Below are 12,862 nucleotides of genomic sequence, written 5' to 3' on the forward strand. Positions count from 1 at the left end.
CTTTGGACGCGAAACTTGCAGGGAACGCGAAATGAACTTTCGTAGGAAGTTTCGTGAGATTGGGTCATGTCGTACGTGCACTTGGCGCGTGCAAACTACGAAAATGTGCAGAACACAAAGTTCGTGCGAAAATTCGTACACATTTTCGCAAGGCCTGTCGCGAAACTTCGTTCGAATTTTCGTTGTGCAGAACCTCTCTATTGATACATACTGAACTCATACTGTCATCTGGTCATAGTCGTCTGAAATCTTCTTCGTTATCAGTTTTTCATGGGCTTTGGCTCGTTGGTCTACCCGGTTAGAAGGCTTCCTATCCTCTCGACTCTAGTGAAGACTCAAATAAGAGGGAGCACTGTGTTACCTGGAACCCCTATTCTGATACATGTAGTGTTGCATGGTACTAGTAGTTGTGACTCACTTGGAGGAGTGGAACAAAGAAAAAAAGTACACTCTGTAAGCTATTTCTGATTTCGTCAGTCGATTTTCCAGTTACAATGTCATCACAAATGGTCAAAAAGGCTGAGCCGGTAGCCAGCAAAGCGGAGAGTAGCCATTCCGATCAAAGTACAGCCCTGGAAATACCTGTAAGTAGCACTATTGTTTTGTCTGCTTTTGGCTTGTGTTCGTTAGTCTCGCCTCAGACCTCCATTGTTGTTTTATGCGCAATTTATCCATCCAATTTGTACGAGAAATGAACTGAATTCGAATGTTCCTGCCTTTGATAGTCAGTCGCCAGCTACTAGTACCTAAACAGATGACGGTACATGTACATGTAACAACTTTGGCCAGGGATTTGGATATGCATTGTTTTGTGCACACATGCGCTCACACGTGTAGGTCTTTGAAACGAAGAACGAGGGAGCTGCCAGTTTAGGGCCCTCGTGCTGATCCGTTTTACCTACAACTGTAGGTCATCTTACCAATGATCATGTTTCCTTACATGTACATCATGTAGCTACATGCAGCTAGCTGAGCTGGCGATCAGTCACGTAGTACGTCAGGTTTGGCTGCCCCCGTCAATGCCCCGGCACTCTGCGTTTCTGCTACGTCACCTACAACTCTTGGTTGCTCACATAATCACGTGTTTAGTGCCGCGCGTGCATACACACATACGTGCTAGCGCACGCACCCACACTAGAGCAGTGAGGATCCTGGCTACGTCATGACGTACTATGTAACAGGATTACGGGAATAAGAAGCGTCCAACGAAAGCCAATTGAGCAATGTTTACGTTTATCTGCTCCAGTTTCAAAGAATTGGCGAAAATTGGTGATCAAAGCACTGCATGTGTGACAGACGGATTAATCCGTACTATGACCCCTAAAGGGTTAAGAGCACAGCAGTTGTGTCCATTACTACTGTTCTTCTCAATCTCTTCTCTGTATAATGCTGTCTCCCTTTCCTGGGAGGACCGTGGCCAAATATTGCCAGTGGACATAGAACTTTGGTACAAGAGAGGTTCTGCAAAACGAAAATGCATACAAACTTTCGCTCTACGTCATGAAGTGAGAAACTTCGCACAAACTTTCGCAACTTACGGCGCGAAACTGGCACGAAACGTGAAGTGAACTTTCGTAAGAAGTTCCGTAGGCTCGAAAGTGGTCAATGGGTTCACCACATGCACGTGGGTGCGTGCAAACTACGAAAATGTGTAGAACACAAATTTCGTGCGAAAATTTGCACAAACTTTCGCAAGGCCCGTCGCGAACATTCGTGCGCATTTTCGTTTTGCAGAACCTCTCTACAGTCCATTCATTGGAAACTGGCACCCTAACTTTTTGGTGTCTCTCTCACATAGTTGTAGATATCGTGAAAACAACAGTACATCCTGCATTCTGTGACCCGTGCAATTACTCCTTGCCACATTTGAGGCCAGAAAAGTCCAAGAACAGGGAAATAGAAATTCAGCCAAATTTTACAAAATTAGGACAGGTATGCCATGGCAAAATGTACGGAGAAGCAGATCCCAAACCCAGATTTTTGAGATTTAAAGTGGGTTTTTGATCCTCAATTCGGCGCAAATCCGACTTTCAAAAGCCAGCAGGCCAGTTTCCGATGAATGGACTGTACAGTTAGATTGTTTGAATTCCGACCCTAAGTACAAAGGTTGCACCCTGGACGAGTTCTGATTAGATCACTGTTTTTGTACATGTATGCGCCCAGCAGCATTCGCACCACTTCTTGGTTTGGGTTTCACCCAGCACACCTGTAGACGTGTAGTTGTGGATGTGAATAATGAGGATGTGAATATTTTATGTGGATGTGAGTAATGAGGATGTGAATATTTTATGTGGATGTGGATGTGAGTAATGAGGATGTGAATAATGAGGATGTGAATAATGTGGATGTGGATGTGAATAATGAGGATGTGAATCCGGCTAGCGTTACCTTCTTTCTTTCTTTTTGAACTCGGATGGTGAGCCAATAAACCGGTAATCATGGATAAACAAATCATGGATAATATGTTACGAGTTATGCCAACTGTCCACCAAAGTAACCAGATCATATACAGGCGGTGAGTGCGACAAAGGCACAAAACTGACATGGAGTACTGAGACATTCAACAGCCTGACGTCTAGCTGCAACACATCTACGAGGTACACCTTCCAACTTGGAAGGCTCAGGTTATATTAGGAAAGGTCCAATGAGGGGAAGGAAAGCGCAACGAAGATGAGCACGAGCTACGTCCCATGGCATGCGGCAATGAAGAAGTCTAGTGGAATGACCGGGTCCTTGCCCTAGATGTGTACATACAACTGTGTAGACAGTTGATACAACAAAAACACCTAAATGGCGAATGTTTACTAGCTGTACACACATCCTGTGCAGAGATCTTCCATTTTTGGCTGAATAGATCCGTACACACGGAAAAAGGGGGTACAGTATATTTCCTAAAACATGACTAGAATTTGTGGGCATGCATACACGCCTAGGCCGGCACCTCCATGACAGCTGCATTTCAATGTCCACAACTGTACATGGATTGGGCACGATTGTGTTTGTTCTGTGTTGACCACACTTGTCACTGTGTGTTTGTATGCGTGTGTGCGTGCGTGCGTGGGTGTATGCTTGCGTGTGTGTGTGTGTATATATATGTCTGTGTTTTGTTTTTGTTTGCAGGAAAGCAGTGGCAGCAGTGATGATAAATCAGTTGAATACCTGGAACATGGCAATGATGAGAACCTGCAGCATAAGCTGTGGGTTGGAAACCTGGACTATCGCATCACCGAGTACGTCATTTGGTTACTTCGAAGTACACTTATGATCTACGTGTACTCTGCCGGTGGCGAACCGTTTGCTTTCTCTCTCTCTATGTTCGCTAGGTATCAAATAATCAAGATTCTGCAGCGCTTCGGCAAGATCAAGTACTTCTACTATCCGTATAGCAAGTCGCTAAGCAACCCCCAGGCCAGTGGATACTGTTTTGTGGAGTATGATACCAGAAAGGTGTGTGTGAAGTAGTTTAGTTTATAACTCGCATGTTGAGCCTGCGCAACAGCCTATCAATTGAACCAGGTTATGACTTATGAGCTGTCGGAAAGTGTAACGACCAGGCACGAAGCCGACAAGGAGTACTGTCGTGTTCAGCAGCCTGACACCTGGCTTGAACACATCTCCAACTCGCGAACCGTAGTCTATTCAGCAGTTAGCTTTCCTGAAAGTGCTACTGATGCTGCCTAGTTACTAGTGGTAGTACTAGCTTGATGATGCTTTGGTGTCCACGCTCATGCATTTTGGTATCCGTGTACTGTTCATCTGTGGGGCATTTGTATTTGGGTAGTAGGTTAGGTTAGTTGTGTTGTGTAATTGTGTGCCGTTGTGCGGTTTTCACGGTTCACCTACTCATAGGGATTCTCTCACCTTCCTGCTGCTTCTCTCCAGGATGCTGAAGGCGCCAAGAGAGGTTTAGAAGGGCGCATGCTTCTGAATCGTACTGTTCGTGTTTCCTGGTCAACCGGACGGACACAGTCGCTCTTAAAACAGGTACTACTTGCATATGGTTTGCCGGGTGTTAGCGGCTGCCGTGAGTTCCTTTTGGGAACGGACACGATAATTTACTTCTACTTTTTTTTACTTTGTTCGCACATATGGAATCCAATACACCACACCACCACATTGCGCTCTTGGCCGATCCAAACTCTGCAACTCACATCACCATCACCACAGCGAGGACAATTCCGGTATATAGATTGATATTGACATTGACCCTCCAGACAGCTGTTTCGCTCCTCCTGAGCTCATCAGTGGAGGCATATGATGTTGAATGAAAGAATAATAAAGATAGACTGATCTTTATAGGGCTAAATTGGCGCAATTGCGCTCATTCTGCCTAGAAACGTGGCATACCCTAAGTGACAAAAGTGATAACAAGGTCAGGTGATAACGACACGCGCTCATGGCTGGGACAGGAACATGTAGCACGTGTGAAGGGGGGGGGGGGGGGGGGCGCAAAAAACAGCAGTCAGTCTAACACCAGAAAAGTTAGTTATTGCATGTGCCACAAAAACAAAGATACTGCGGCTGGCTGTACTTGTCCCATAGTGACGTGACGGGGAACAAACGACGAAGCGAACTGGCCGACGCAGCAGACCCTGAGGCAATCACTGTCCTGCCAGCCCGTCGCACACAATCACAGCACTCCGCCATACCCGTTGAACACGTACACTGATGTTGCCTGCGCCTTCAGTCGGCATCTTCCGCCGCAAAACAGCCACTTGACACACCGAGAGGCCCATGGGGCATTCACTCCAGTCAGGGCTGTGCTGCGTCCGATGCTGCTAAATTTTATTATTCTTTCATTCAACATCATATGCCTCCACTGATAGCTCAGGAGGAGCGAAACAGCTGTCTGGAGGGTCATTGTCAATATCAATCTATCTACTGGAATTGTCCTCGCTGTGGTGATGGTGATGTGAGTGCAGAGTTTGGATCGGCCAAGAGCGCAATGTGGTGGTGTGGTGTATTGGATTCCATAATGGCCGGGTCGTCGCTACTTCTTCTCAACTTGTTCGCACATATTAAACCTACTGCATTGTGCTATGAGGAAAGCCATACGGCACATGGCACCGTCGGTGGTTCACGCCTCCAACAAAGTGCGATAATATCTGTCATTCTTTTAGGGTCCTGGGTAAATCAACGACGATGTGTTGCTGTTTGCCATGCACATACTGGTCCTGCTGAATTATAGTCACGACCCACTGTTGTTCATTCTGTCCACTTTGTGCCTTCTGCGTGTCTTAAAAATGTAATGTTATACCCTGAGTGCGATGACAGTGTCACTTCTGAGAGTCTGACCCCCTCATCACCACTGTGGGCAGTTTTAGTTAAGGGAAACTCTTTTCCTTCAACTAATTTTTGGGGATGGAGTCGTACTGAGTCTGTAGCCACTGTTACTGCCTTTGTTCCTTCTGATGTTGCTGATGCCCCGAGTACATTCTGGTCTCGTTTTGTGTTTAGACTGGTGACTCGGATACTGCATCGAAACCCAAGAAGCTGGAGTGAGTTGGATTGGTTTTTATTTAGAAAAAAACCCAGTTTTTTATGTTGCTAGTTTAAAACATGCATTATATGTGCCTGTCTTGTTCCACAGAACGTGACTGGTCACGCACTCCATGTGTCATTGTGTGTTTGTAGAGATGTGCAAGCAATGAGCATGCACTGTGTGCACCTCCTCCGGAAACAAAAAAAACTTCGTGGCTTTTTAAAATTCTATTCTATTGTGGACTCGCATGGAGAGCCAAGGATAAATTTATAGTAAAGAAAAGAGCTGTTAGCCAGTTAGTTGTAGAACGTCAGTACCGTCAGTCAGTGTCGTGCAGTGTTATCGCATGAGCTGATTGTTTAGTAACTGGTGGTGTTAATGGACATTATAGCATAACTTGTAGTTTCTTGGTCCTTTTTTTTCTTTACTATAAATTTATTCTATTGTGCTGAAGAAATTCGGTTCAGTCGACCAAATGCACTTCCAAAAGAATGAGTGGATATACGCTTATGGTTGCAGTCAGGAATACTACTGTAAAAGCCATTATTCTAACGAGGCGCATATAACGATTTCCCCAAATTGACTAAGTAGTTTACGAGTACCAAGGTAACGATTCTCGCTCATTCTCAACGCTCAATAGGACAGTATATGTATCGATTTCTGTATAACAATTTCTATTTTAACAACAGATTTCTCCTCGTTAACTCGTTAGAGTTAGCACTTCGTTATATATATATGGCTTTTACAGTATTTTCAAGAATACATAACCCCCCCCCCCCCCAGAGTGTGCAACTCCCACATACCCTGCTGTCCCGACAGAATTTCAAGTTGACATCATTATTAATTTATGATGCAATGCTCCTTGCATCAGTGATTTACAACATGTGTATGGGTGTCAACGCATCACACGTTTTTCTTTGCAATAATTTGTACAGGATCAGATAGGCTTTGCCATTTGGTCCACCAGAGGTTCCAGATTCGTCTGATAATCCGTGTGCAGTGCGCATTGCATCATAAAAATGACCTCAACTTGAAATTCTGCCGGGACAGCACCCATAGTCGAGTTGCTTGGGGGGCTATGTACTCTTGCTATTTTCCATAGCGGATAAACTGTTAGCGGTATGTATGTTTTGACCTACACGGACATGCTCTTGGTGCGCCAATGTGTTACCATGTCACACATTCCTATTTCGGGTACTTTATGGGTTTTTTTCTTGCCATCTACTTTGTATTTTGCAGCACTTCAGCTAAGATCAATGCAATTGAGGCCAAGTTACTACTGATGCAACACGGCCAGGAAGCTGTAATTGGTGTGCCTAATCGCCCTCGCCCTAAGCCCTATGATCGCGATCGTCCAGGTGGACGCGGGGGCCGAGGCGGCTATCGGGGTGGACGTGGAGATGGCTTCCGACGCCGGTACTAGGTGTGTGTGTGTGTGTGCACGTGTGTTTGTGTGTGTGTGTATTTGCGTGTGTGTGTGTGTGATCAGGTGTGTGTGTGTGTGTGTGCATGGTTAGGTGCACAATCATGCACGCTTTCACCTATTTGAGAAACACGTGTACCTGACGTTACTGTAAACGGCATAATGCTTCAAAAAATACACAACACCTATTCTATATCTTGTTTAGATGGCTGCGGCTACTTGCCGCAGTCATTTAGCTGCCGCCGCCATTGCTGCTGTAGCTATCACCTTCATAGGAGCTGGTCTACCTATGCATGTTGAGTCTTTCTTTATATTTTGAACTCAGCACTATCTGCTAGCATTATCATCATCATCACGTCATTCTTTACCTGCACTGCTGTCTTGGCATCGGATTATATAAGTAATTACCTGTGGGAAAATGTTTCCACAAAATCTCTGTCACACAAAGACTGTGAATGTGATCGGTTCATGGTGAAATACTGTAATTAGTGGCTAAATAATACGGATGAAACACAGACAGTGAGTAGATGATATGGTAAGGACCAACATAGGTCCTCATTTGTACCAATGAAGCAGGCATAAATAGCGCACTTCAATCTGATATGGAAGAAGGAAAAGCAAATTTGTTAGCTGCAGTATTTGCTCTGAATTTTGTTCTTGTCTAAAAAGGAATAATGAAATAATTATATATTGGACGTTAGCCTCGATGTGCTTGACTGTTTTGTTTGTGTGTGACCAATCTTGGAGTACTATTGTCATCAGGCGAGAATAGAAGTTGTAAAATATGACCAGTTGCTTGCCATCCATGGGCACTCCGCTGCCTGGATGTTGGCGAAAGAAACGTGCCAACTTGATGACATGGCAGCTGTCAATGCACTATGGCGAGTGCATGTCTGTTTCCAGGAGTCGTTGATATGCGAGCATTTGTCTGTAGGGCTTGTGTCGGCAGTGCGCAGTCTTCACAAGTGGTGGTGCATGGGAGCAACAACAGTGATGTCAATACTCTGCAAGTAAATCATCATCATCCAGTGTGCAGTCTCTTTTCTGAGCAAGCTAGCTGACGGCTGCAGAGTCTGATGGTGGAGCATCACTTAGGACAGCGTACCAGTGAAATACCGTGGTCGGCACAACAAGGATGGCGCCAATCAATGCAGAGTTGAGCAGCTCGATGCGATCGCGGAACGTCAACAGGACGAACGAAATAATCCAGGCAATGGCGTCTGTCACGGCAGATGCAACTGGTGTGAACGTGATCAATTGCAGTTGCACCTGGAAGTAGTCTGACAAAGGCAATGCTATCGCCTGGACACACCACACACACACACATACACACACACATTTTTTTTAATTTCAAGAATTGGGACTGGTTCACGATGGGAAGCTTTCGCGATTCTATCTCTTCAGTTGATTTCTGTATTGTTCACAACAATACACAGAGCAGTTTGCGGTGATTTAATTTCGTGGATGTGTAATGGTTGCGAAACAGATAGCGAAAGTTTCTCACCTTTGTACAGTATTCAGAAAGGGATTCATTAAACAGCATGCGTGGGATGTTTGCTATCATTGACTTCATTGCTGAAACACTACGGGTGTGTTCGAATGGCCGATTTTGAGCAAAGATGTCACCAGTCACTATTCAACACACAAAGTGGTTGTTCCATCGTGCTTGCTTGCTTGGTACTTACCAGAGTTCCCAAGTAGCCAGCAGATTTCCACATGTGCTTCAGCCAAAAGAGCACTCCAGTGGAACGGCCCAAGACCAGCATGAAAATGGGAAACGTGACTACAATTGCCACCAAGCGCAAGAAGACTACTCGGGTCACTGAGCTCTGCTGGAAAGACAACAGGGAATGAAGTAAACATGCAATGTATAAACTCATTGGTCATTAAATAGCAGTCAAGAGTACCAGCTGAATTGATGTACTGTGCAGTGTGCATGTATCAGGAAGACGGGAACGGCAACAACATAGGAGCACCACATAGAGCCTATCAGGTTTGGCCTCATTTTCTTTGTGCTGCGCTGACGAGTCTACAAAGGGTGAAACAGTTCTGTCTGCAGATTGAGTGTACCTGGTATGCACATACAGTGAAGCCTGCCCAAGATGACCGCTCAAGGGACCTTCAAAAACGTGGTCCCAAGGGACCTTCAAAACGTGGTCTCTGTTACCAGGTGGTCTCCAAATATTCAGTGTCATTTGACTGGAAATAGCATCCCTCGGTCTGGTTGTTTTTTTGGGACAGGTGGTCGCCTTGACAGGCTTTACTGTACATGTACCTGTATCTCGGCAGTCTCAACAAACAGCACACCAGCCCTAAAGTGTAACACGTGTGGTTTGGGTACATACATTCTCCACAGCCAAAGACGTGGACACCTTAGATGACGCGGCCACTCCGGCTGCGAGGCACGCAATACCCATGTCACTGATGTAGAAACCAGTTCGAACTTGACCAGACGCCGCATACAGCAGACTGCACGTCAACAGAACGGCTGTAATCTGTAGTGAACGACACAAAGGTACAAAATTCTTACGTCCGTGAACTTCTACGTCAAAAATTCAAAAAAACCCGCGTGCAATTTGACGTGTTTTACGTGAGTTGACTGTACCACACGTAGTTTGGTGATGGTTTGGGTTTTTAGAAGTTTCGTTTGGTCATCCCGATCGGATTTGTGTGAGTATCTGTAGTTTTATCGAGTTTGTTGGAAGGTTTGATATTTGTGTGTTGAAAAAGTTCTGCTGTTCGAACTAAGCCCGAATCTTGCCACGGCAATATTTCACGTCACGTCGCACGCGTAACTTAGGCCGTGATCGTTTGGTCGGATCCAGATCCAGATCCATCGGATCCAGTGGATCTGCAATGATCGATTGGTCGAATCCGGATTTTGATCCGAGCAACCCTGCCCCGGGAGCAGGGTTACTGGGTCCATCGGATCCAAATGTGACCTTTGTGCGTATATGGCGGGTAAAAATCATTTTTGTACTCATTGTTGTACGTCTAGTGGACTTTCGTTGACTTTTCGTACGACGCGCGCGATCAGTACGACTTTTGCCTTTTTTGGGTGACCTGTCAGCGCCATTTTTTACTTCGTCAACATGGCAACAGCCAAGGTCCGCAAAAAAGTGTTCGGTTGATTCTGAAGGATCCGATGGATCTGAGATTTGGATCTGGATCTGGATCCGACCAAACGATAATAGCCTAAACCTCTAAAATGTACACGTAACGTGAGATTTTCACCACGCTTTGAAAAAGTCAAAAAAACGTGTAACTTGGGGCTTGATTAGTGTCAGACAACCACACATCAAGCCAGCAGGCTAGCAGACACACATAAATGTACCTCAACACCGGTATCAAAAGCAAAGATTTGGGGCAGGTTAGTAAACACTGCCTTGAGAATGAATATTCCGAATAATGCTCCTTGATAGCTGCAGTGTCCATTAGATTAGTTCGTCACATGACTATGCGTACATACCTGGTTATAAAGAGTGCTGTGGACATAGTGCGATGAGCGCGCTAGAGAGCCAAACCAGCTGATCATGACAGGAACTAGACCAAATGCAACCTGCCAACAAAGACGACAGTGATAACCAAAACAACTTCGTGAGAAGACCGATTTGGTGATTTATGAGAACGGCACTGCTATTCCGAGAAAGCATGCTTCAAACATGGACAGAAGGGGCAGCCAGCATGCACACACATAAACATACTAGTAATAAACACACACACACGCACACACACGCACAGGGTAGCGATGGAGAGTGTACAGGTGAGTTGGTATGTGCATGTCCCTTCAAATTTCTAGTATATATGTGTGGTCAACTGCCCAAAGAAACTACATGATTGTAGTATTATGTACAGTCATATTCATCTGAAAGGCTTCAATGCATCAAGCCAATACATTAAAACTTTTAAAAGTACAACTGGATGTGCCCAGTATGGCTAGAAAAAAGCATGACATCAACTGACCGCATTTGCCACGGGGAAACCAGACGCTGTGAATTTGTCAGAGGTCAAGAAGAACACCACGGACCAGGCTTGAATAGCTCTAAGAACCGCACTAACTACCACCTCAAGATGGAGAGATGACAGACTTAGAGAGACCAATTCACCCCGGGTTACCCTAGAAAGGAAAAGCAAAAAAAACCCCAAAAAAACATGCACACATGTAGTATGTACCAGGAATACAAACAAGCATCAACAATACCAAGAGTGCACAACCCCGAGAGTGAACAACCCCGAGAGTGAACAACCCCAAGCGTGTGCAACTCTGATCTCCCAGCTATGGGTGCACGCCCTGCACAGCGCGCTGCTTTCATTACGTACTGAAATGAAGATTAAGCTGACTGGGTTCGAGTTTTCCTACGGTTTAGGAGCAACACGTTCGCGCATAATACGCAAGGTTCAAATGCAACGCCAGTGCGCGACGCATCACATACAAAGCTAACAGAGAAAATCGTATTAGGAAGCTGGAAGCCGTAGCAGATCAATGACACAATGCCCCAGCTGATTCCCCAGCTCCGGGCTATGTAATGTGTCGCATTGGCCGTCACATTTTTGCTGGGCAGTTTGCCCCATATTCGGCAGGTACAACCCGTTCCAGAACATTGTGTGAGTAGCACCTTTCAAAGTTCATGATCTTTTGTGCAGAACTGGTATCACCAGTGCACTGTGCGTATGGTCGAACATGCAGTGGATATACCGTAAAGTACCGTTGATCCGCCCCCCACACCATGTCACTTCCCAGCTGGATTTTCAGCAGGGGGCGGGAATTAGATCAAGGCTGTCAAGTGCAGTACGATGTACAACAACGTAGAGGATCAGACTCGATGTGCTGGATCGTGCATATTTTCATCCTGGATTGGCACGTATTGTGTACAGCAGTGCATGCGTCGGTTCAACATCGTATTTCGTTGCATGCGCCGAAGTCGCTTCGCAGGTAGAAAATCGACAGGGGGCGGGAATTAGAGAGGGGGCGGATCAACGGTACTTTACGGTACATGTATATGCTGTGGTGTCGCGTAAAAACTATAATAAACGCCGGGCTTATGCCTGTACAAGTCTATGTCAGTGCTAGGCGTGTTTTCACCAGGCTTGTATTACTATTCAAATCAGGCATTTCTTTGTATGCCAACAGTAAAATCAGGCTTATGTGCCCACGATGCGTCTTTGAACAACAGGCTTCTATTTATAGGCTGGTTTATTTCGAGACACTACGGTACGCTCCGCAAATCCAAACGGCGGGGAAATGATCCATATGTCCCGGTTGGGTGGGCCTGTGTACTAGTACTGGGTGCCCGCCAATTGTTGTTCAAGGTAAATTTTGGAAATTTACCGCAGGTAGCGACTATTTCTTCGCTTTTCAAAAATTACACAATCAAAAATAGTACTGGCCGGCAGCGCATGAACTGCAGACACATCACAATTATTCATGAAATGTGCATGTACCCATGTATGAGTAAAACATATTCCAATGCAGTGACAAATGAACATTAGAAAGCAACGTTAGTTGATATTCTCCCAACCTGTTGCGAGGCGATATCCAGTTAGCAAGTACCATCAATATGCAGCCAAGAAGGCTTGCTGTCCATACAAAGAAGGCAAAGTCCTTGCCCTTCTCTGACATTCGAAGGTGATTGGGGACATGATAGGCGCCCAAGGTGGTTACAATTGTGCACAACCATGTCAACAAAATTCGACCAGCTCGACTGGTCAACAACGGAGCTTGGTTGTGACGATGAGAATTCCTTCCACGATGGGCATCTTCCGTGATCATTTCACGATGAAGAAAACAAAACTGCTTTCCCAACCACCAGATGAGAAGCTATCAACCATAAGCTCCCTGAATACTGACTCAAGTCGCGATCACAAAATAATTATTTGAGGGAATATGGGGTTCAGCAGATCAGACTCAGATCAGTGAATTCCATGCATGGTGAACAGCCTACTCAAGATGTATGTGT

The 12,862-nt window shown here is 45.4% G+C and overlaps 2 protein-coding genes across 3 annotated transcripts; one reads left to right on the top strand and one right to left on the bottom strand.

Moving 5' to 3' along the window:
• The first annotated feature begins 216 nt into the window (after positions 1–216).
• On the top strand, positions 217–7,605 carry LOC135826123 (probable RNA-binding protein 18). Its single transcript, XM_065338768.1, has 6 exons — positions 217–584; positions 3,121–3,230; positions 3,324–3,447; positions 3,883–3,984; positions 5,458–5,498; positions 6,722–7,605. The coding sequence occupies exons 1-6, from the start codon at positions 495–497 to the stop codon at positions 6,903–6,905; spliced, it is 651 nt and encodes a 216-aa protein (XP_065194840.1). The 5' UTR covers positions 217–494; the 3' UTR covers positions 6,906–7,605.
• On the bottom strand, positions 7,371–12,807 carry LOC135826087 (uncharacterized). 2 transcript variants are annotated; one of them, XM_065338733.1, is made up of 6 exons: positions 12,425–12,807; positions 10,869–11,022; positions 10,375–10,464; positions 9,251–9,400; positions 8,591–8,734; positions 7,371–8,207 (listed from the first exon to the last, which is right to left on the bottom strand). In XM_065338733.1, the coding sequence occupies exons 1-6, from the start codon at positions 12,673–12,675 to the stop codon at positions 7,959–7,961; spliced, it is 1,038 nt and encodes a 345-aa protein (XP_065194805.1). In that variant the 5' UTR covers positions 12,676–12,807; the 3' UTR covers positions 7,371–7,958. The 2 variants fall into 2 exon arrangements, with proteins under 2 accessions (XP_065194805.1, XP_065194800.1); XM_065338728.1 differs by having other exon boundaries at positions 8,591–8,737; positions 12,425–12,805.
• Positions 12,808–12,862: the final 55 nt, after the last annotated feature.

This window comes from Sycon ciliatum, chromosome 1, assembly GCF_964019385.1.
Source record: "Sycon ciliatum chromosome 1, ocSycCili1.1, whole genome shotgun sequence".
NCBI classification, from domain to species: domain Eukaryota; kingdom Metazoa; phylum Porifera; class Calcarea; order Leucosolenida; family Sycettidae; genus Sycon; species Sycon ciliatum.

Excerpts from the sequence above, each read along its gene's own strand:
- LOC135826123 (XM_065338768.1), top strand. The coding sequence starts at position 495 with ATGTCATCACAAATGGTCAAAAAGGCTGAGCCGGTAGCCAGCAAAGCG. Across the intron at positions 3,231-3,323 it reads CTGGACTATCGCATCACCGA|GTATCAAATAATCAAGATTC; the intron begins GTACGTCATTTG and ends TATGTTCGCTAG. Across the intron at positions 3,985-5,457 it reads CACAGTCGCTCTTAAAACAG|ACTGGTGACTCGGATACTGC; the intron begins GTACTACTTGCA and ends TTTTGTGTTTAG.
- LOC135826087 (XM_065338728.1), bottom strand. The coding sequence starts at position 12,675 with ATGATCACGGAAGATGCCCATCGTGGAAGGAATTCTCATCGTCACAAC. Across the intron at positions 10,465-10,868 it reads GTTTCCCCGTGGCAAATGCG|GTTGCATTTGGTCTAGTTCC; the intron begins GTCAGTTGATGT and ends CTTTGTTGGCAG. Across the intron at positions 9,401-10,374 it reads ACAGCACTCTTTATAACCAG|ATTACAGCCGTTCTGTTGAC; the intron begins GTATGTACGCAT and ends CGTTCACTACAG.